This window comes from Ascidiella aspersa, chromosome 2 (genome assembly GCF_963924565.1).
Source record: "Ascidiella aspersa chromosome 2, kaAscAspe10.2, whole genome shotgun sequence".
NCBI classification, from domain to species: Eukaryota; Metazoa; Chordata; class Ascidiacea; order Phlebobranchia; family Ascidiidae; genus Ascidiella; species Ascidiella aspersa.
The window spans coordinates 31193300-31216982 of record NC_139448.1 but is presented as its reverse complement, the minus strand read 5'-3'; the positions used below and the strand labels follow the sequence as shown (position 1 = coordinate 31216982).

The following is a 23683-nucleotide window of genomic DNA, read 5'->3' as shown; positions in this document are numbered from 1 at the left end:
TTTCCCGTTTGGATTATTATTTCGAGCAAGATGCGAGTCAGTCTGTGTTACGTGGTTAATACCTGGTGGATCCTTCAAGTTGAAAGTTTTGTCAATTATACGAAATACGAACATTTTCTTGCTTCGCGAGGTACGAAAGGATTTTATCTGCGTATTTGCGCACGCGTTTGCTTTGAGGACAGCTGGTATTTTAAATATCAGTGACGTCATGCCTAACATTTTAATGCCCCCCCCCCCCCCACCAAAATGATTCATAACGTATCAACACACATGTTCCTTGATGGCAAAAGTGTTTATAATGGGGCTCCTAGTGGCTTCGACGAAACACTCACACAATAAAGAAAATGCTGCATAAAGATTTTACCAACTTGTAAATTCTCATTGAATTAGATAGTTTTGTTTAATTTCTAGTGTAAATATTTAACACTAAAATTTAACAATTCCTATCCCCCTTGTTCTTGACCTGCTGCACCGGGGTTATGTACGGTTGTGACATCAAGTATCACACCCCTGTCAAACGTACATTTTATGCTATACTAAAATTAATAATCTTTACAACAAATCTTGATTCTCATTTTTTATTAGGTCACGGGCGATAACGTTCAGGGTGTTCAGGCTTTAGCCAACAAAACGGTTTCCCTAATTTATTCTAGTTTTCCCTTTCTTATTTCTTCAACGAATATTATCATTTTGGCAAATATTTTTTACCATTTGGCAATATTTTTTACCAAAAGCAAGTTATATGCACAATTCATTAATAAAATGCGTGACCCCGAACAACAGCAATCGTCTGCACGTCAGCAGTGGACCGGCAATTCTTGGACAGTTATTTATGATTGGGAGCGAAGTAGAACAAAAAATGGACGGCTGTCCTTGACTAAAAGGTTTCGTTTCACCCTAACGAAGAACATATATTCCCATTTTTAGCAAAACAATGATTTAGTTAAAGCTCACTGCGAAGACAATTTGATACATCAATTTAGCATTTGTGTAAGGTCACAGAAGATTTTCCGAATGCTTGAGTATTATGTATGTTGTGCAAACTAAGCAATGCAAAATAAATATTAATGGTTTCGTCCATACTACAATTAAAGTTCCATATTTTACATTACATCATACGTTAAAGGGAGCCACACATGACTTACTAAAGTTAATTGTGTGTTTGACGAAAAAAATTTTCCTTGACCGGTTGAAATTAACCTATTGCCAAAAACATTGTTTTACCTTATATTAGCTTTAAACTTTAGCTTCTTAAGCGCTACTTCGTAACACGCCTAAAGTGAATTGACAGCCCATGAGACGATAAACATGTTACACTAATACAACTATAGCTTATATAGAGAAACCACACGAAAACATGCGAAGCGCATATAAAGCATATACTTTGTACATATAATAACAATTGCCATTATTGAACAGAAAAAATACGACTTATTTTATTATTATATATGTTGTTATACATAACTAGTTATACATATTATATAAGTTTAACTTTATCGCTTTCTGGTGGGTAAATGTAGATGTATACATTTACATGAGTTCCAATACAAACTGTCACTGGATTGTATGAAATTTATAATACATCACTTCGCACCCGATATTCCACTAGTTGACGGAAGGTTTAGCTCAGTGCAACCTAAATATAAACTTGATTTTAGCAATAAACAATAGTTTTTAAGGATACTTGGCTAGACGATAAGTGCCATCCTGAAGTAAGCACATTTGACAATAAAAAGAAGAATCGTGATTTGTGAAAAATATTCGGGAACACACAATAAGACCTAAAAAGCAAAAATATCTAAAGCAGAATAATCTATAAAACCATATTTCGTCTGAATAAGACCTACATCTGTCGGAATAAGGTCTAAATTCATCAGAATAAAGCCTAAATTCGTCGGAATTAATCCTAAATTCATTGGAATAAAGACTAAGTTCATCGGAATAAGGCCTAAATTCATTGGAATAAGTCCTAAATTCATCGAAATAAGGCCTAAATTCATCGGAAGAAGACCTAAATGGCCATAACAACGCCAGAACCCGTGGGTAGAGGGTATGGGACGATCGGGGGCCATCGGTCTGGCATCGGACGTTTTGGTGCCAAGGTTGACGCCATAGTCTGACCGACGCCGTCGGGGCGTCGCTGTTTTGGCAACGGATTTTCGGTCCTGTTTGGGGTTATTGGTAAGTAATGGGTGGGGTTAGAAAATGGGTTAGTGTTGAAATTTTTAGGGGAGTTAGTGATGTACTTAGGGGTGGGGTTTGGGGGGTTTGGGGTTAGTTAAGTGTTGTTTAGGCCTGATTCTGACCATTTAGGTCTTATTCCGACGTATTTATGACTTATTCCGATTTAGACGGTACTAACACCATTAGGTATTAGTCCTTTTTGGCCTTATTCCGAATTGTGTTTTATTCTGACGTTGGTGTTGTTCTTATCTCGGTCCTATGGCTGGAGTCCAAATATTCGTGTGAAAAATATTGTTTGAAATAACTGTTTTCCACGTGCAGCTTTGCTACATATTTATATTACTTTGAAACCCTTATAATCTTCAAAAGCAGACACTTTACTTCAAAAGTTTTAGAATATGTGCCTGTATTGGGGCGTCTGTTAGGTGTGCTGAATTCCACACCAAATCCAAAATAATACATTTTAAAAGTTTGTACCCGGTTTTAGATGCATAAGTGAACAAGTCGTTTCACCGGCCCTTGTTTGAACGGAGAAAATTGATATGATTTTGGATTTACGTGCAAATGCTAACTATATACTGTTAGTAGAAAATTTGAAGGTTGCATGATCAACAAATGTACGGTATCCAACTGTGGGGAGTTGTATCTTTGCTATAGTAAATTATACAGAATGTCTAAGTACATAAGCAAGCATATAAATTGGATTCTTGCTATACCTGGAAACAGAAACAACTTTTTGGTGAAAGAATCTTCAACATAAGCCATTTGCATCGATCCATGAAGTCTTGGTTTTGAATTTATGGTTGATGCCAATTTGTTCTTAAGTTTACTTTTGACCTGTGCATAGATTAAAATTTTACAAAAATCTCAAATAAAAGTTTGGTAGGCCTACAACTTCGACGAGCCATGGCTATACGTATAGGTATGAGATTATTGTGATGTACAACATCTTTTCATGTTGTAAACACAAACTATTATATTATGTGACTTAAACGCCGCTTTCCCTTCATTAAACATTGTGGGTTTGTTCCACGAAATACACTGTTAAAAATATTGGGTACTTCATTGAAAAAGTTTTGGGTAGTGCAACAGTTTACCCCGAAGCAGGGCCAAAAAATTGGGTACCATTAAAACCTACCCAAGTAGAATTGGGTAGCGTGTATTCCGAAAGAAATTTCCTTTTTTTGTTGGGTAAAAAAACATGCTACCCAATTGGAAGAAAATGTTTTTTTGGGTAGTAAGATTTTATACCCAAATATTCATGAAACATTTCTACCCAAAACAGGAAAATTGGGTACTAATCACAAGAACCCAATTCCAATTTCTCGAATTGGGTAATCATAACACCCTAAAAGAATTAGGTATGAGCTTTTATACCCAAAACGCATCTACCCAAAATCGGTGAATTGGGTAAGGTTAACAAATACCTAATTAACAAATTGGGTACTCTTAACTTCCTAAAAACAGTGGTTTCAGCTTAGCAAAACAAGACTCCAAAGCAAATTTTAAAACGTACATTTTGGTTTATTTACAAAATCAAGTCAACTTAAATACTCAAAAATCGGTGAATTGGGTAAAGTTAACAAATACCTAATTAACAAATTGGGTACTCATGACTTCCTAAAAATTAAATACACACATGCAGACTGTTTCAAGGATTCTAACCTAAATTTTGGACAAACAAATTCCTCAAATGAACCAAATGGGGATACTATACATAAAGGGCGAGGAAAAAATAATGGTTACTACATTCAGATTGGGTAGTGCATGAGTTTACCCCGAAAAATGGCAAAATAATTGGGTGCCATAAAAAACAACCCAAGTAGAAATACTCAATATAATTTTAATTTTTTCTTGGGTAAAAAAACATACTACCCAATTAAAGAAAAATATTTTTTTGGGTAGTAGGATTTTATACCCAAATTCAGAGCCGAGATTTGTACCCAAAATAAATAAATTGGGTATAGTCAACATGTACCCAAATAATATCGGTAGAATGTTGGGTAAGGAATGTTCACATAATTGGGTTTGGGAACTTTGGGTATTCTTAGATTTAACCCAAAACAAACTTGGGTAAAATCCAAAAGTTAAAAATAAATATGTTTAGCACCGGGTATAAAAAAACAAATTAATGGATCATATATTTTATTGTTGTTCGTAATCATCAACATATAAAACTTGTTCGACAGTGGCCATGTTGGAAATATAACTAGTTATGACAGTGATTAATGCGACTGTTTTAAGATGAAAAATCGGCGGACCATTACGTCCATATTTCACTTATTAATCTATTAGGCATACCGTTATGAGTTAATTCAGTAGCTTAGAGCTTAGAGCCTAACATGCATTAAATACTTCAGTTTATTATAACGCTTATTAGGTGTACAAATATTTAAATAACGGCAAATTGGTGCGTCGAATTTAAATTTTGAAACTTGGCGCGAAACGTCGCCTTTGTCTCGCCAAGCGCGCGTCTAAAAGTTAGTTTGCAAACCACATAAGTTATGTGTATGTGAGAAGTGTGATAAACATCAGCCAGTTGCAGTTATCATGTTCTCAACTTTAAAAAGATTAGGATAAAAAAGAAAAGGAAGGTGGATATGTCTAGGTCAAGCCTTTTGTGGTAAGTTAAAACATGTCTGTTTTTTATTTAATTTATGTCAACACTTTTGTTGAAAAAGAAACAAGAAAATATACCCCACCGATATAGTACTACTCTACCTGTTAAGATTTTTGGTGATCTTATTGTTGGACCCAGTCAAGTTCACACCAAATACTTTATCGAGTAATTTATGTGCCCACCTTAATCTTTTGGGGCGCTCTTTCACTATTGTACATAAAAATTATTAAAAAACAAATTTTCTTCAAATGCCGCATACCACAACACATATTGTTTGGGTTAGGGTGCGGGTTAGCGTTTGGTTGAGGGTGGGTCAAGTTATTATTAATAATAAACATAATATTACTTGACCCACCCTCACCCAAACGCTAACCCGCACCCTAACCCAAACAATATGCGTTGTGGTATTATTATTATTTTTTTTTGCATAACTTTTCACGTACATAAGTGAAAGAGCGCCTCTTTTGGCGCTGGTCGTCATTATTTGTTGTTTTGTTACCCAAAAAAAATGGTAGGATTCTAATTTCTAGACCAGCACCAGAATCCTATACCACAACGAATTTTTTTTTAGGCGTGTGAGTTTGGGTAGGTTAAGCAATGTTAATAAATAATTAATATAATACTATTTGACCCGCCTTATTCAAATATAAAGACTATTTCTCTTTTGTTAAATCATTGATTTGAGTTTTTATTTTCATCTTTCAGCAATCCCAAACTGCAAAAAATGAAGTTGTGAAGTTGCCTCAGTGGATAAGAGTTACAAAAAGCCATTAGAGGTACAAAATTAATATTTTCAATATTTTGCTATTTTATATGGTAATAATTGTCAATGTTGTTTTTAGATATTACCTTTATTTGTAGAAGTGTGCTTTATATATATATATAGTAAAATGCTTTACATAAGGCAATTTTGTTTACCTAAAATAGTTTTGTGACATTAACTATTGCACTTATTGGAACTATAGGTTACTGATAAACCAATTTCTATTAGTATTGGAACTTCTCAGCATATTAATTTATGCACTTTGCCATGTTTTTCGATCCACTGTAGTGTTTTCTAATTTGAAGTTAAATTTCTGAGAAAATTTTACATTAAAAATCACGAAAAAGTCTTTCCTGTAAATGCACTTATAAATTTGTTTTGCTCATTTTAATATAGTAATGACGTAATTTGGTATTGGATCAGATCCCGGTACATTTTGCCTAAATTTTCTTGTATTAGACATTCCTAATTTAAAGTATAAAAACACAAATATGCATGTAGTAAGTGATATTATTTCAAAGTATAGGCACATTCAATGTTTTTCAAAGTATAGGCACATTCAAATGTGTTTTTTTGTATGGACTACTGCACTATAATTTCTTTTTAACTTTATGTGTTTTTTTACAGACAAGCAAGGATTATTATCAGCAGTGTCCACTATGCTTAACAATTGACCTTATCTGGTCAGGTGAAGCAAATTAACCAAACGCCATTGAAAAATAAACAACTATTCTCCTGGTAAGAAATATGTTTATAGCTCCTGATAAGTGATAATATACAATAAAATAACTCCAAACAATAAAGACTAATGTTGCCTAAAATTGATACTGTTAACATTACTTATTTTGTAATTCATATATGTTTAGATTAGGAGAATTATTTGTCTAATGGCTTTTGAGAAGGATCACAAAACTTAGTTTGCATTAAGTGAAGGACATATTTTGTTTTTGTAGAAAAAGACAACCACATATCATGTTACGAGGGCTGTGCAGGACTCCCAAATAACCATTCATAGCAGAGTTTGTCAGTGCAGAAAATAACTACTGTTGTAAAAATCTAACCCCACTTCTGTATATACCATTGTGTGTTTAATATGAGTGATGTCCCCACATGTATGTTTAGCCCTTCATTTTTTATAGTCTTTTTGGTGAAACGTTCTTAAATGTTAGTGATACGTTGATTATAATTATTGTTTGCAAAATAATGCTATTTTCATTGTAATTTCAAAGTATTTTTCCTTATGTTGTTTTTTCTTTTGTATTTTTATTTGTCAAGTTCCATTTGTTACAACAGTGTTCTTTCTAACACACTTTATTATTTGCTTCTTAGAAATTGTGGTGAACGCAAAATTATTTGGGTGAATTCTTTTTCTACCCAACAATGTTGAATTTCTCGACAAATGTATCATGAATATTATATATGGCACGAACTAAAATTACCCAATATAGCATTTGGGTAAAATAATGTGATACCCAAAATATTTATTGGGAATCCCCACGAGCGTATCCAGAAAAGTAAAGTGGTTACAACCTAATATTACCTAAGAATACCATTTGGGTGGAACAATTCGATACCCAAAAATATTTATTAGGAATCCCCACGAGCGTACCCAGGAAATTAAATTAGGTACAGGCTTATGTTACCCAATATATAATTAGGTAAAATAATGTGATACCCAATAATTTAGAATAGGTAGATATCAGTGGTACCCAAGGTATTTTGGGTATTAATTACCCAAAAATATTTATTGGGAATCCCCACGAGCGTACCCTGTTTGACAAAAAAGTACCCAATGGTTTTGGGTATTGAATACCCAATTTTGCTAAACAGTGTAGTATAATAGTTGGCAAGCCAGCGTGTTTGATTTGAGTTGGATAACTCCATTGAGTATAACGTTAATCCTCGGAATTATTAAACAAATTACCTCAATCATCATGTCTCCAACGTGAGTGTTGTAAGCGTTTTCGGAAAAAACCTCGACAAGTGCCTCAATTAGCCATGAACCACATTTCTTATCAACAAAGGAGGCATTACCTTTAACAGTAATATTCAGAATCACATTGCAACAGAAAAATATTTGTTAGAGTTGTTAGTTTAATGCTCAAGTCAGATCATATGATTTATTTTAATGTTGTATACCCATATAAAAATAGGCAAATGATTGGTAGAAGGGCTGGGCGTGGCGAGCCCACCCCTGGCTTAAATCATTTTGATATATGACCATATATTAGGCAATGTGTTAAGATTTTTTATTTGTCCAATGCGTCACATCTTGTTTTAAATTTAAAGTTTTGCCGAATTAAACCAAACAAAGACATTTTTGCGCTTTGCTGCCATCTTCTCAAATGTTTAGGGCGAATATAATCAGTTAAACATTTTCGAAACAGTTCGAGCTGGACAGAAGGTTTCTTAAGTTTACCTGTTTTATGACATCAGGTTTTTACGTAACTATAAAATCGACCTAGATACAGCCTTTGTGTATGTAATAAAGTAATGAAGTGGTATTCATTTCTGCCCAAGTGCCGTATGAAATGTGGCTCTATACGGTTTAACAATGTAAAAAAATCGGCTGTCGGTATCTGTCTTCGTTTCGTTTTCATTATCAATTGTTTCAGTTATGCAATGCATTTCCAATTGGAAACACAACCAAGTCCGACTAATAGAGAGTTTACCTGAATGACACGAATATAGGACCATGGTGTCGCACTTTGCTGGCACTTTTGTTTCGTCCCGCCAAACAGCAACATCTTCATCGCCAGTTTTTGCGAGTGTCGATGCTGATTCTGATTGTCGATTCAATATGAACAACAACAAAAAGCACACGTGATTTTTATTTATTTCGTAAAATAATTCTAAACATATAATCAGCAAATATTTCATAACGGTTCATGCAGGAATTTGGGGATCTTATAACGGCCAACTACTACTTTACTGATGATTGATTTAAGTTGTCTATCGTATAGAGTTGCTTACCACTATAAGGTCCAACTGCCTCAAGCCTTTCGTCTGAAATGCACCATTTTCCAAATAAACATCAAATGACCTCAGCATAACAACTTTTATACTAACCTCCTCTGCAGCATTGGAAAATTATTAGCTTTGGTTTTCCCAAAAGATGTGGATTGTTGTCGCCGTCAAACTGTCGAATGATCCGATTCAAGAAAATTTCGGTTCCATCAACACCGCAGACTTTTTCTTGTCCCTCATCTATAATTATAAAAAATAAATGTTCCACCATGGTTCTCCATCGCTGCTTCTTATATTTAAAATATCAACTAAGAACTTTTGTCGGCTCACTGCCTTACCTGATATTCTACCGTGACTAAGAACGATCAAAACACAATAGCTTGATGATTCGTGTTTCACATCCTCAGAAAAATCGTGAACAGCTTTTCACATATCCTATCACGAAGCACATGTGATTAGACTTAATACCTAATAATAATGATTGTGGTTTTAAATACAATGCAATATTTTAAATATAGGCTTACCATTGCTGTTAGGTTAGCAGAACTTGGCTCAATTTCGCAACCCATTTCTTTCCACAGTATTTCAAGATTTTTCCTATCAATTTTGTAGCCCGAAAGAGCGACCTTTGTGTTGTCGAAGTTGTTTTCGATGATAAGAACGCGACCTATTTTTTCTTTGCTTGCTGTGTAAACCTAAAAAGAAAAATGAAAAATTATTTATATTTGGACACATCCGCTTTAACCACATTCCGTTTAAAAACTAATAATTTTTTATATAGCGGTCATAGCAGCAGCATCAGGGTCGGATTCACAATGTTATTTAATGACGCCATAAAATTGTGTGACGTTATAAAGCAATCTAACTTATAAAACTTTCTGTTTTCGGTGGACCTCATGAATCGAGTCTAACACATTCAAAGAGGCGAGGTGTTCGGGCAAAAAAAGTTTGCGTTTTAAGGTTTTAAATTGTTAAACATTTTGATGGAAATCCTCGCAAAAACATGCCGCTAGATTAAAAATCGGGTCGTTTATCAACAAAAGCTTTTCACCTAATAGGTCCTTTAAATTTTCATACATGGCTTTTACAGTGTACAAAACTACCTCAAATAGACAGTTTACCACATTCAAACATTAACAAAATTTTAAGTTGTAAAGTTGTTTGCCTAAAGTTAACAGACAGCAAAAAACTTAATATATTTAAATTCTTCCCAGGGACGGATCCACGGGTTTTCTTTTAGGGGCACAACAAATTTAGATATGACGCCACAAGTAACGTCATAACTTGTCGTTATTGTTGAACGGACTGCATTCGCGTGAAGCGTGAACAAAATGTATCTATCTGGTTTCAATTGGCAAAACATTTAGGTTTTGAGACTTGGCGCATTATAGGCACAGTAAAAGAGGATTACTGTTGACTCTACAGCTGACTGGCTGAGACGAGCTAACGTAAAAGTTCGCGCAAAACGCAAAAAGGCATATACCTAGATACGTCGAAAATATTAAAATGTTACACGGCGCTTTTAGGCTGGCAAAAATCCGGCAAAAATCCTTTCAAATCTAAGAAAATTCGGCATGTGCCTCAACATCGAAACAAAAACAATAAGTAAGAGTTTACAGCAAAAACACAGTGGAACAAACAAGATTTAGGTGGTCTACCAACCTTTTTGTCATGCACATGATTGTTGTAAAACTCGGTTGTGCTTTTTTTAATGGAATTTTTTGGGGATGAAGTATCGTCATGCATCAGATCATCAGGATCGTCCTCGACAACATCGATAGGGGAAGAAACGTTAATAACACGTTGCTTTGGACATTTTAAACCTTTTAAACAAAAATGTTTGTTTTGCAGCAGAAATACAGTGACTTTTATTGAGGGTGAAATTGGAATAATTTTCTTTCAGAAACCTATAAAAGAGATGTCGTTACAAAGTTACGCAATAACTCGACGTAGTAAAACAGGTAACTTTGTGTATTTGGTTGTCGTTCAATTCCTTCGCAAATGTTCAACTGAAATCTTATCTAAATACAGTCATGGAAATCGACATAAAGCGTTTGCGCGACAAGAAAGGGCGTTTGTTGGGTTTAAATTTGCAAAACAAATTTAGAAGGGGCGTAACGCATTGGGCCCAACCAAGATTCAACACTGGAAGCTAAACAATAAGGCCAGTGAAGTAACAAAGTGTTTTTCATATATATTTTTTTATTTACACTCTCCCTAAGGGTGGGAAATTATCTGTCTTATAAACTCCAAATCTTTTTGATGCCTTATAACGACACCTGCGGTCAGTAGTGTAGGCCTACGTGGTGTTTACCGAGTTTTCGAGTTTCAAAATACTTAGCAATGCGTAAGAGAATGTGTTATTTGGTCTGAAGATACGAAAAACAGTGCAAAATTATTATTACACTGTAGCGGCCCTGTAATTTCCCGTATACGTGTACACGAAGTGAACCTTTTTCTTATTTTCTCTTCTCTCGTTTTTCATGCGCGCTGTCACCGCTCGTTTGCTCTTTTCGTTTTGATCGCTGAATAAACTGGTTGTCGCCTTATTGGTGACCCCGCAAGTTGCTTTGCTAACTGAAGCATGAGCATAGAATCGCAACACGCAGTCGCTCTTAAGTTGCCGACATTCTGGACTGCTCAGCCGAAAGTATGGTTCCAGCAAACCGAGGCGCCGTTCGCCTTACGAAAGATTACAACGGACATCACGAAGTACTATCACGTGGTCTCCGCTTTGGACCAAGATACTGCTGGCCGATTATTAGACATTTTCGACAATCCGCCGGACGACAATAAATACACAAGTCTGAAGGAGCGTTTACTCCAAATGTTCACTCAAACAAAGTCGCAGAGAGCGCAGCGTCTCCTTCAGATGCCCCCTTTAGGCGACAAAATGCCATCAGCACTAATGGACGAAATGCTGATTTTGTTGGGCGAGGAAGAAGCAGGTTTCTTATTCGAAGAACTTTTTCTACAACTCATGCCAACGTATGTACGCACAGGGCTTGCTGCACAGACTTTTACCGATTACGTTCAAAAAGTCAAGTGATAGTGGCTTGTGTTTTTATCACGAACGATTTGGAAATAAAGCTAAGTGTTGTCGACCTCCCTGTTCTTGGGAAGCGGGAAACGAGGAAGCCGATCGGCGCTAGCTGCTGCGACGGTCGGTACAACAGGTAGCCTTTTCCACGTGTTTGACCGTACTTCAGGTTACAGTTTTCTGGTCGATACTGGCGCCGAGGTCAGCGTTTTTCCTTCCACTGGACGCGAACGCCGATTAAACCCTCCAGGCAAAACCCTGATTGCTGCAAACGGAAGCGAAATACGTACATGTGGAACGCGCCAGATTGCCTTGGATTTACGTTTGGGCAAGTTTCAATGGTTGTTGATTCTTGCCGATGTCTCGAAACCTCTGTTGGGCGCTGATTTCCTGCGGGCACACGCGCTTTTGGTTGACATCAAACGCCGACGCCTAATCAACGCCCATACGTTCTCTAGTAATTCTATTGGCAAGATTGGGCAATCAGCACCACAGTTAAATGCCCTCGCGAGCAGTGCGCCAAAGTATACGCGTCTACTCGGCAAATTTCCGAGGATTGCCACTCCCCATTTTTCAGAATCATTTCCTACACACGGTGTAGAGCATTACATTCCCACAAGCGGCCCACCGGTGCACTCCAAGTTTCGGAGACTGCTCCCTGAGAAACTGATGATTGCTAAGGAGTTCAACCAAATGTTGAAACTTGGTATTATCCGAAGATCATCTAGCCCATGGGTATCTCCATTGCACATGGTCCCAAAAACGTCCGGAGATTGGAGACCTTGTGGGGATTATCGACGATTGAACGCTGCGACACAGCCCGATAGATACGCAATACTCCACATCCAGGACTTTTCTGCTCGTTTAGCGGGAAGCAACGTTTTCTCCAAAATTGACCTTGTGCGTGGGTATCATCAAGTACCTATGGCACCGGTCGACATTCCAAAGACGGCCGTCGTAACGCCTTTTGGATTGTTCGAGTTTATCCGGATGCCCTGGTCTTAAAAAACGCCGCCCAAAGCTTTCCAGCGACTGATGGACACTGTCTGTCAACCTTTGGATTTCGTGTTCGTCTACTTGGACGACATCCTGGTGGCCAGCAACTCGGTTGAAGAGCACCTAATGCATTTAAGGAAACTTTTCATACAGCTTACCAGCCATGGTTTGGTCCTCAACGTGGGCAAATGTCAATTCGGCGTTTTCGAAATTGATTTTCTGGGGCACAAAATAACGAAAGATGGCGCACGGCCGCTCCCCGACAAAGTTGAGGCTGTACAGAAGTTTCCACGACCAACGACCATCAAGGGCCTCCAGCAGTTCGCAGGTATGATAAACTTTTATCATCGGTTTATTCCCAACTCTGCCAAAATTATGTCCCCGATATATTCCGCTTTTTCGGGAAAACCTAAAAACCTTGTTTGGAACAAATCTCTAGATTTAGCTTTTCGACATGCAAAACAGGCTCTAGCCAATGCAACTCGTCTGCACCACCCGTTACCTCAGACCCCGACTGCATCGGAATATGCCGCTGGCGCCGTTTTACAGCAATTTATAGACGGCGGGTGGCGCCCACTGGCTTTTTTCAGTAAAAGGTTTCGGCTACCGGAAACCAAATATAGCGCATTTGACCGAGAATTACTTGCATTGCATCTTTCTGTGCGGCATTTCAGGTATTTTCTTGAAGGTCGTCCTTTTGTTGCTTATACCGACCACAAGCCATTGACTTTTGCGTTTACTAAAGTTTCATCACCATGGTCTGCCCGTCACCAACGACACCTAAGCGCCGTTTCGGAATTCACCACTGATGTACGTCACGTAGCCGGTAAGAAAAATTGTGTGGCTGATACCTTATCTCGTGGAGCGCTTAACGTTGTTCATTTTCCGCTCGACATGGATTACGTCGCGTTCGCTAAAGCCCAGCTAGACCCGGAGGTGCAAGCTTATCGTACAGCAGTAACCAACCTTCAGCTTGAAGACATTGAGGTGAGACGCTCAGGTACAAAACTTCTCTGCGATACGTCTCAAGGCCCGCCACGCCCGATAGTACCAAAATCGTGGCAGCGTAAAGTGTTTGACATGATACATGGTCTTTCCCACCCATCCATACGAACAACGAGGAAGCTAATGTCTACGAAGTTCGTATGGCACGGGCTTCTGAAGCAAGTTGGTTCATGGGCTAAAAAGAATGTGTTCATTGTCAACGTTCGAAGATCCAGAGACATGTTCGCGCACCCTTGTCAAATTATCCGATGTGTAGCGGTCGGACCACTTCCGCCCTCACAAGGTAATATGTATCTTCTTACAATGGTTGACCGTTTTACACGTTGGCCAGAGGCAATACCAATGCCTGAAGCAACGACAATCACGTGTACGCGCGCTTTTGTTTCTAATTGGATTTCACGTTTTGGAGTTCCGCAGGATATTTCGTCCGACAGAGGCGTTCAATTCACCTCAGCCATGTGGACATCGTTTAATGATCTACTGGGCATTAAGGTGCATCGGACAACAAGTTTCCATCCACAAGCGAATGGCCTCGTGGAGCGTTTTCACCGGCATCTCAAAACGTCGCTGATGGCTCGTTTACAAGGTTCTAACTGGATGGACGAGTTACCGTGGGTAATGCTAGGAATTCGCACTAGTCCTAAGGAAGATTTACTAACATCTTCAGCGGAACTAGTTTATGGTTCCACCTTTTCTGTTCCAGGTGATTTTTTCTCATCCTGGCCTGACAGCCCACAGCAGCGTTTACCAGCTTTGCGAGATTCCTTTCGACACCTGGCGCCAACCCCGATGTCGCGTCACGGTAGAGCAAAGACGGACGTTCCTAGATCACTTGGCACGAGTAATTACGTTTTCGTACGAGTTGACAAGCATCGCCCGCCCCTTACGCCGCCGTACAACGGGCCATTTCGAGTAATTCGGCGCAGTGACAAGACGTTCACAGTGGATATAGGTGGGCGAAATCAAACGATTTCCATTGATCGCTTGAAGCCAGCATACATCGACGAGACACAACCGATCGAGGTACCTCAAGCACCCCGCCGAGGAAGACCTCCTTCGCGCAACATCTCGACACCAGCTTTGCCCAACGAATTGGAGCAAACATTCGTACAAACGCGCGCTGGTCGTGTGATTAACCCCCCTGATCGTTTTTGATAGGTTCACTTCTGGGAGGGGGTCATGTAGCGGCCCTGTAATTTCCCGTATACGTGTACACGAAGTGAACCTTTTTCTTATTTTCTCTTCTCTCGTTTTTTATGCGCGCTGTCACCGCTCGTTTGCTCTTTTCGTTTTGATCGCTGAATAAACTGGTTGTCGCCTTAACACAGAATTATTTTCTGTTTTCATAGCGCGATCCACGGCCATAACGACCGTTTCCCTGTAATCGGACCTACACAAAACCTCTTAATAAATTCATGTAAGCTTCACGATACTAAATTCATATAAGCTGTAAATTATAAAAAAGTGTGATTACTTTTAACATGAGTTTACATTTGGCGCTTAAAGATATTGAAATAAACTGGTTTTGTTAATACAGATTTGATTTTTTAGTGTTTTGTTATTCATAAAGAATGGCGCCGCCTCTGTCTATATATAGGCAAAGTATTTCCTAAATGAAACCAGTTGCTAACACCTAAGAAAAAAGTAATGCCTGAAAGGAAATTCAGATAAGAAACGTTATTGCGAGCGAATGGATAACGTTGCAACTGCAAAAACACTGATTTATTCTACGAAAAATACACGGATAAGCAGGGCCGCACCCTATCCATAAGACTACAGAATAAAAGTTTTAAGGTACCGTAATGTTTGGAAGTTCTCGCATGTGCATCTAGCCACCTATACTGCTAGATTCCTGGCAAAATTAAAGAAATATTTTGTAAAATTATTTCTCTAATCTGATTTTTTTTTAACATTTTCAACAAAACTCTGAAGTATTATTGATATAAACAAAATTCGCTAATACCTTCACGTTATTATTATACGTACCGCTGTCTGGATGTGTGTATTGGTAGTTGATGGTAATGTTAACTCCACTCATCGTGTGTCGTTCAGCTCGTTTTAAACAAATTAAATTAGTAAGATTAAATCGTAGGTAAGTACTAAGAAAATAGAAATATAAAGCCTTGGGTATATCAAGTTGACTTGCGACCTAAACTTTGTTTTTTAACTATTGGAAATTTACTTGAAATAAAGTTATCGTATTTATTCTTACAGCAATAATAGTGAAACATCACAGCACTGGAAGATAATTACAATCATGAAGAGATTAAAATAATGTGTCAAACCGCACTTATTTAAGATGTATCAATATCATCATAGAATCAACGAAACTAAAGTTTCGCCCTTGTTCTACCTTTGCTAGAAAACACATCACCAGTTTTAATTGTAAGACTGTTCTTCCGACAATCTTTTTTTTTTATTAAATATATTGATAAGCTGTATGCAGGGAATCTTCATCAGGGCAATGATTGATTCTTCGTATTTAATAACTAATATATATATTTAACGCTATATTTAATTAAAAAAGTTGTCCGAAGAACAGTTTTACAATTGATACAATGCCTACTATGATGATATTGATAAGAGTGGCATCTTCAGTTTTTCTGTACAAAGAAATAGTAAAATGTAAACTAAACCAATAAATTACATACCGAACTAGCACTGACCTAATCATTCTGCATGTAGCACCAGCCACCGAAGTAAGAACAATGTCGCAAAGACAGTTTAGGAAGCATAACGCCCATAAGGGAATGGATAACAGACCAGCAAAAACAACGAGACATGAAAAGTTTTTTCGCAAAGAAAACTGCCAAGGTTAATCTCACTTTCAGTTAAGCATTCTTTTCTAGGTTTCTTTTTCATTATTCACCGCACCTTTCCAGCATTTCAAGCAAAGCGTCCTAACAACAAACTTGAACTAATCATCTCGAATAACGTAGCCTACAACTAAAATTATTTTAGTTTTTTCAATTGTATTAGAGTTAGAACTTTTTAGTTTTTCCAGATAGAATTAAGATGGACTAAAATGATTAAAGTATAAGCATCATTGTGTCAGAAAAAACGTCTAGCACGTACACAGCTGAGATATAAGACCCATTTTTTTACAGAATTGTACTGTAGGCCCAAGTCTAAAAAAATACTTTTTCCCAGTATCGAATACCAATGAAGTTGATTTGCTTTATTCATATAATGGTGTCACCTGCTGAAAAAGGTAAGGTTTTTCTTCTTAGAAACGAATCCCAGGGTCAAATCAATAATGATTGGAATGCAAAAGAAGTGACAAAATTCATGAAACTTTAGTTTAAATGTTCACTCGACTAAAATTCCCTTAATAATAAACTATTAATAACCGTATTTTAGCCTCATTGTGGCAATAGCTTGATATTTGAAATAACCAATTGAGGCAACCCATTGTCATACTAAACATAGCCTTTTAACTAAACCTGTATCCCTGCGCAACCCGTAAAGAGGATATACATATATTATTTCTAGCAAAGGTTAAAGCCACGGATGATAACCCAGGGGCGCAAGTTTAGTTTTGGGATTTGTTGTCTTCACGGCATTCGGCGGACCCTTAACAATTCAATCCAAGCGTCGCGATAACAAACAAGAACGAGCAAGTTCCATAACTTCTAAAGACCATTCAAATTTATCTGCTTTCACGAAATACATTTACATTTGAACAACAATTAGATTATAAGGTTAAAAATATTGTTTTCAAATGTTCATTATTTTTAATACAAACGGCTAAACAGCTATTATTTGAAACATAACCTACGCGCCTGTTATATATTTATTTTTCACTGTAACAATAGAAAATGCCTGAAATCGCCGGACGTGCTCCAGCTTATATAATATAATATTTTAAATGGGTGGGTAGCACTGGGCTAACAGACTTTCCGAAACCAAGAAACAGGGCAAAAACTCTAGCGGCAAGACAAAATGTACCAACAATGCAGCGCGCAGTGACAAATAATTAAGAAATTTGTTCAGAGGACATGGGATCAACAGATTATAAACAACACAACACGGCGGTTGTTAGCAAAGGCGGAAGCTACTTCATTACTTCTTGCCAGGGGCGGGACGAAGGGTTACCCAAGGCTATAAAAAGTATATTTTTAACCGACTTTCTATTATTAGTTTGTTTTTCTCCATTTTCGCGTAAAATTTATTATAGCCCAAAGAAAAATAACTGGGGGTTACAATCATGGATGAAACACAAGGGCGAAACGTTAGTTCCGGGTTTAATTGTCTTCACGCCATTCACCGCGTAATCGACAATTCAAGCCAAGCGTCACGATTATTAAAAAGAAGGAATCATTTAAGTTACAGACTACAACTAAAATTTGACGAGCTTTACCATAACATGTAGCTTTTTAGCTTTCAAGAATTATATTTGATTAAAAAAAGTTATAATTGAGGAAAAATGACATTGATCTTAAATTACAGGCCGGTCATCAAAGAATGTCGCCGGAAATCCAACGCAAGCCGCAAATACTGAGAGAACAAATCAGTTAATGTCGTACAAATACGATAACACCTACCCCGGCACATTGTTATATATCGTTTTACTGCTGCACGACTGATCAGCAACAATTTAGGTAGCCTATAGTTGAAAATATACTACAAGCAAACGGGCACGTGTATTACGTCACTCCCGATGCCTGCAACTACAATAAGCAGTGGCATTTTACATGCAGTGTAGTTATAGAACTTCAAATGACTCTAACCCAGTGGTTCTCAAAGGGAGCCACTTGGCTCACTTTTGGGGGAATTTAAAATTTTAGGCAGGAAATTTGTTCAAGGGAGGAATTGGGGAGGAAAAGTGGATGAAAATAGATCACTATTTATTATTTGGTATTTAACACATTTAACTAAGTGCACAAAGTTTAAATGGGAACGTCTACTTACTATATAACTTGAAGTAGCCTAATGTGAAGACAATATGCTGCTTTAATTATGTTAACCAACGTCATAATAGACTCTGTTTGGTTTACAATATTGAATGTTTCGTCACAGTCAGTAAGTCTAGCACCAGGTGTCTGTTTTATACTGTTTCTTTGTTTTAGCATGGTTATAAGTACGTAAAAGTAATAAAGAAAGGGTAAAACATAAGATTTTAAATTCTGCAAAATGCCGAAGCCAATGCTCGAGAACAACTTTAACCAATTCATTCATTTAAAAAACAGCTAATGTGGTTGGATCCACAAGTTTGTGCTAAGTATGCCAAATTAACGGTTGCAGAGCAAACACTTCTTCCATTTCCGACTTCATATTTAGTTGAATGTGGTTTTAGTGACATTACAGATATTTTGACCAAAAAGAGGAACACTTAAGAATTGCAAACGCGGAGATCGGGCAAAACTGACATGCTTTTTTTTAAACACGAAGCTCATGGTCACATTAACAATGAAAACACTTTGTAAATACGACTTTGTTCGGTAAAATTGCTCTTAGCATTTTTCTATTGCTTTATAATCGTACCCTATACTTTTGTAATGTTCACTGTTATCTCTGAGATCATAAAAAGGCATCTTATACATCATATGCCTATCTATATATTGTGAAATTTTGGCAATATTCCTTTTTGGGATTTTTTAAGGAGGAATTAACAGTCTTTGAGTCTTTAAGGGAGGAATATGAAAAAAACGAATTTTAAAAATTACATTTTTTCTTGCCAAAAAACACACCTTGATGTTTAAAAACGAGATTTTTTTTAAATTAAGAGGCTATAATAAGTGAAAATAGCACCGCTACGAAAAAAATTAGTCAGCTGTTGTTAAAAACGTCCTAACGACAAACTTGAATGAATCCCTTCCATTCCATCACCCCGACTAACGTAAAACTAACCTTGTTGAAGCTTTTATAAATTGTATTAGAAGTGGACCTTTCTAGGCTTTCCAAATAGAATTAAGATACAATACATATTTTTATGAGCAGCATTTTTTAATATAAACGTCTAATACACACACAAATAAATAACATATAAGGACCCGGTTTAATCAAATACCAGTGTTGTTAGTGCACCTAACTCACTGTTTTTAAAAGACCTGACTTGACTTAAGGCTTTTAAAAATGACTTGGGTTGAAACTAAAGGTTTTGATTAAACATCTGTTTTATAAGTATTGAGCTATTGATTTTATTTTTTGCACAAAAACATTCCCAACAAACAGACCACAATCAACACAATACGACGGTTGCTGGCAAAGGCAACTGCCACGATCCATGAACAAAAGGAGAAACTTTAGTTTCGTCGTTCCTCTGTCCTTGCGGCTTTGACAGCGCCCCTTACAACCTTTCAAGCCAAGCGTCCTGATAACAAACGAGAAGGAACCAGTTCCGTTACAGACAGTGGCGGGATTCAGCCGGTTCGCACCGGTTCTATAGAACCGTCTCACGAAATCAGCGAACCGGTTAGCATTACTGGTTACTGTCAATATGGATTTTTGCGATTTTTGTAATCCAAGTAGCTCACGTGTTTTTTCTTCAAAATATGCAATTGTCAAGTTCCCCAAGAGGTCCGTGAGAAAGCATTTGGGGGTCCGTGATTACCTTGATGAATTTTGTGGAACAAAAACGAAAAGCCATATTTTTACTTGCATTTCTCTATTTAAATAGACATGTGTCATGTTCAGGTCCGCGAGAATAAACTGTTTCGGTATACATTAAAATAAATCCATGCTGCTGCGCACAGTGTACATTGACCTTACACTACTTCGTAAAAGCCTGCTAAAACTAGTCAAATTGTATACATAGGTCTCATTTTTTGTTCTAAAACATTCGTTTTAAGATCTACCTTGGCTGAGATTTAAAATCATAAATCGTTACGGAAGGTCTCCACTCTCCGGGCCGCAGTGTTTCTAAACCAATGGCCAACGCCAACCTGTTGGATTTGGTTGGTTCGCGTTAGATTTTTTAAGGAAATTGCAAGCAATACAAAGGGAATAATTGTTCATACCTAAATTTGATTTGTTAGGTAAAGTATTGGTCGCTTAAACAGTTCAGTCAAGTGGATAAAGTTAGCAAATAACTGGTTTATTAATTTTGGCAGGCAGCCCAAAAGGCTAAGAAACACCGCGCATTAAAGTAAGCGTATCAACCAACTATTTTTCAATAGAAAGCTTGACAATAAATATCACGTTTTCAGTCTAAAGATCGTAGGATAACTGAGCTTTCCAAAAATAAAAAAATCATTTTGGTTGGTATGTTGTGACACCCCATCCGTCAGAAATCAGTGCAGTTCTAAGCAAAAAGGTCTACGACAATCAGTGCATTCAAAGGATCAAAAAGTCCGACTTTTAGACTTTGAGGTCTTGGACAATGCACTAATTTGCATTAACAAATGTGCATAAGAAGATTAAGTTTAACAATACTTGACCCAACCAAACCCGAACGCTAACCAGCGCCCTAACCCAAATAATGTGCGATAATTTAATAATTATAACGCTTGAGGCCCCAATACCTCAATTTGTGACGTAATAATCTTAAATACAATGGACGAGAAACCATCTTATGCCCATCCGAGTTTGAGCTTTTTTTCCCCAGCATTTAAAGAATTATTAAAATAACGCACATTATTTGGGTTATATTCGGGTTAGCGTTAGGGTTTAGGTGGGTCAAGTGTTATTAATCCTATCTCATATTTTTTGTTATCTTTTCTGAACTTTTAATGAATATTTTTAATTTATCTACGCCGGGAGTTTACCTAAAGGTCCAAATCAGTGCATTGCCAGGACCTCAAGGTCTAAAAGTCTAGACTTTTCTGCCATTGGATGCCCTGATTGTCGTAGACCTTTTTGCTTAGAAATGCACTGATTTCTAACGGATCGGGTGGTTGTGAACATGTTATGGTTGTCATGTTGCAATACCACACAAGTTTGAACCTAAACGGTTATTTGTTATCATACAAATCAACTTATAGTATTATTATAGTCTTTTATGTGTTTTGAATTTATATAATTAATGTTTGGCTTTTTTGGCTTTTTTTCATTTACGGTTTGGCTTTTTTTGTAATTTTAATCTGGCAACCCTGCCACTGCTTGTAGTTGGAGACTATACGCTGTTCTGGTAGGCCAGTAGATATGTACTGGTAAGCATATAGGTGAGTGGTATGCATAGTCATAGTCAATATTAGAATGAAAGCACCAGAATGTAGTTAAATAGATATGAGGAATAATAAGGCAGAGGAATAATGTTTAGTAATGATTAGGTGTGACCTTTTATCACCATTTTTTTTAATTTATATCCTCGAGGAAAACCGCTTGGCGAAGGGCGACTAAGTCCTAACAGTGCGAGGCGCAATTCCCGCTAAAAACCTCTGGCCCTTTTCCCCCGCGGTGCAGATGTAGCATGTTGGTCGTCAGCCTATCTTGTCTTTATTTATATATTTTTCCCCACTTTTTTCTAGTTTCTTTAGTTTAGTATTATCTCAATTGTTTATTCCAGTTTTATGCCAATGGTGTATTGTATTTGACTTTAGTTCTTTCTTTTGTTCGTTCTTTCTTCAACAACAACAACACGTTACAACGCAACGAAAACAACACGCGATTACGAATGATTGGGCCTCTAATTGTAACGTGCTTGCGTTCCATTCTTTTTTCCTTTTTTTCCTTTGTTTATCGTGCACTGTACTAGTCGCATTCAGTGTTATTTACCCTGATGAAGACGACCTGTATAGGACGTCGAAACGTCGGAATAAAAATTACATTTGCCAGAAGAGCTCTACAAACCTGATATTATGCCTGGCAGCAATAGCTTACATAAAATTAATAACAAATCTCGATTCTCATTTTTTCTTAGGTCAATGGCGATAACGTTCAGGGTGTTCAGGCTCTAGCCAACAAAATGGTTTCCCAAATTTATTCTTGTTTTCCCTTTTTTATTTTTTAGCGAATAGTGTTAATTTAGCAATATTTTTTAGAAAAAGCAACTTTTATGCACAATTCATTAATGAAATGCGTGACCCCGAACAACAGCAATCGTCTGCACGTCAGCGGTGGACCGGCAATTCTTGGACAGTTATTTATGTTTGGGAGCGAAGTCGAACAAAAAATGGATGGTTGTCTTTGACTAAAAGGTTTCGTTTCACCCTAACGAAGAACATATATTCCCATTTTCATAAAAACAATGATTTAGTTAAAGCTCACTGCGAAGACAACTTGATAGGCTACATCAATTTAGCATTTGTGTAAGGTCACAGAAGATTTTCCTAATGCTTGGGTATTATATATGTTGTGCAAACTAAGCAATGCAAAATAAATATTAATCGTTTCGTCCATACTACAATTAAAGTTCCATATTTTACATTACATCATACGTTAATGGAATCACACATGACTTACTAAAGTTAATTGTGTATTAATTTTGACTAAAAAATATGTCCTTGACCGGTTGAAATTAACCTATTGCCAAAAACGTTGTTGTACCTTATATTAGCTTTAAACTTTTGCTTCTTAAGCGCTACTTCGTAAAACGCCTAAAGTCCTACTCTTGTCTTCCGATTTGAATTGACAACCCACTAGACCAGAGGTGGGCAAACTACGGCCCGCGACAATTTTCTGTGCGACCCGCGAAAGCCTGAAGCAATAATATAAAAAATAATTGAAAAATTGCTTAAATAGTATAATTAAACACATTACAGCCCGCCCTGCTTCGCGGTCAAGTACTACAATTGTCAATTTCTGGCCCGCAATGTCGTAGCTGCCGCACGATACATGTGCGCACTAGGCTTTAGGTTGCTAAACAGTCTATTATATCACAACGGAAATTTCTGACTTCGGCCTGTCACATCACAAGGGTTATCTTAAAGCAATTTGTTAATTTATGAGTGATGTACAGTTCTTAGTTTAAAATTATTTTGTGCGTGTGCTCAGTGGCGTAGCCAGCCGAAAGTATATTAGCGGCCAAAAAGTTTAAACTGTTTTGTTTAGCTTTTACCATTGTATCAACTGCCGTAACGAATACAAATAACAATGTTACTGAGTGTTAACGCAATACTCAAAAAAACATTCAAAGACCAAAAAACTACTAAAAGTAGTAAAATCACATTACTAAGTACAGCAAACGTAATATTAACTAGATTGTTTGTGACGTAACACTGCATAACAA

At 37.1% G+C, this 23683-nt stretch overlaps 1 protein-coding gene across 8 annotated transcripts; it reads right to left on the bottom strand.

The window, feature by feature from the left end:
- Positions 1-467: 467 nt before the first annotated feature.
- On the bottom strand, positions 468-17018 carry LOC146164890 (caspase-2-like). 8 transcript variants are annotated; one of them, XM_083382245.1, is made up of 7 exons: positions 8873-8968; positions 8637-8774; positions 8541-8573; positions 8240-8350; positions 7492-7578; positions 2901-3021; positions 470-1636 (listed from the first exon to the last, which is right to left on the bottom strand). In XM_083382245.1, exons 4-7 carry the CDS (start codon positions 8318-8320, stop codon positions 1584-1586), a joined length of 342 nt encoding a protein of 113 aa, XP_083238371.1. In that variant the 5' UTR covers positions 8321-8350; positions 8541-8573; positions 8637-8774; positions 8873-8968; the 3' UTR covers positions 470-1583. The 8 variants fall into 8 exon arrangements, with proteins under 8 accessions (XP_083238367.1, XP_083238371.1, XP_083238372.1 ...); XM_083382246.1 differs by having other exon boundaries at positions 473-1636; positions 7492-7601; XM_083382243.1 differs by lacking the exons at positions 470-1636; positions 2901-3021 and adding exons at positions 9059-9229; positions 10197-10357; positions 15562-17018 and having other exon boundaries at positions 7544-7578; positions 8240-8573; positions 8873-8969.
- Positions 17019-23683: the final 6665 nt, after the last annotated feature.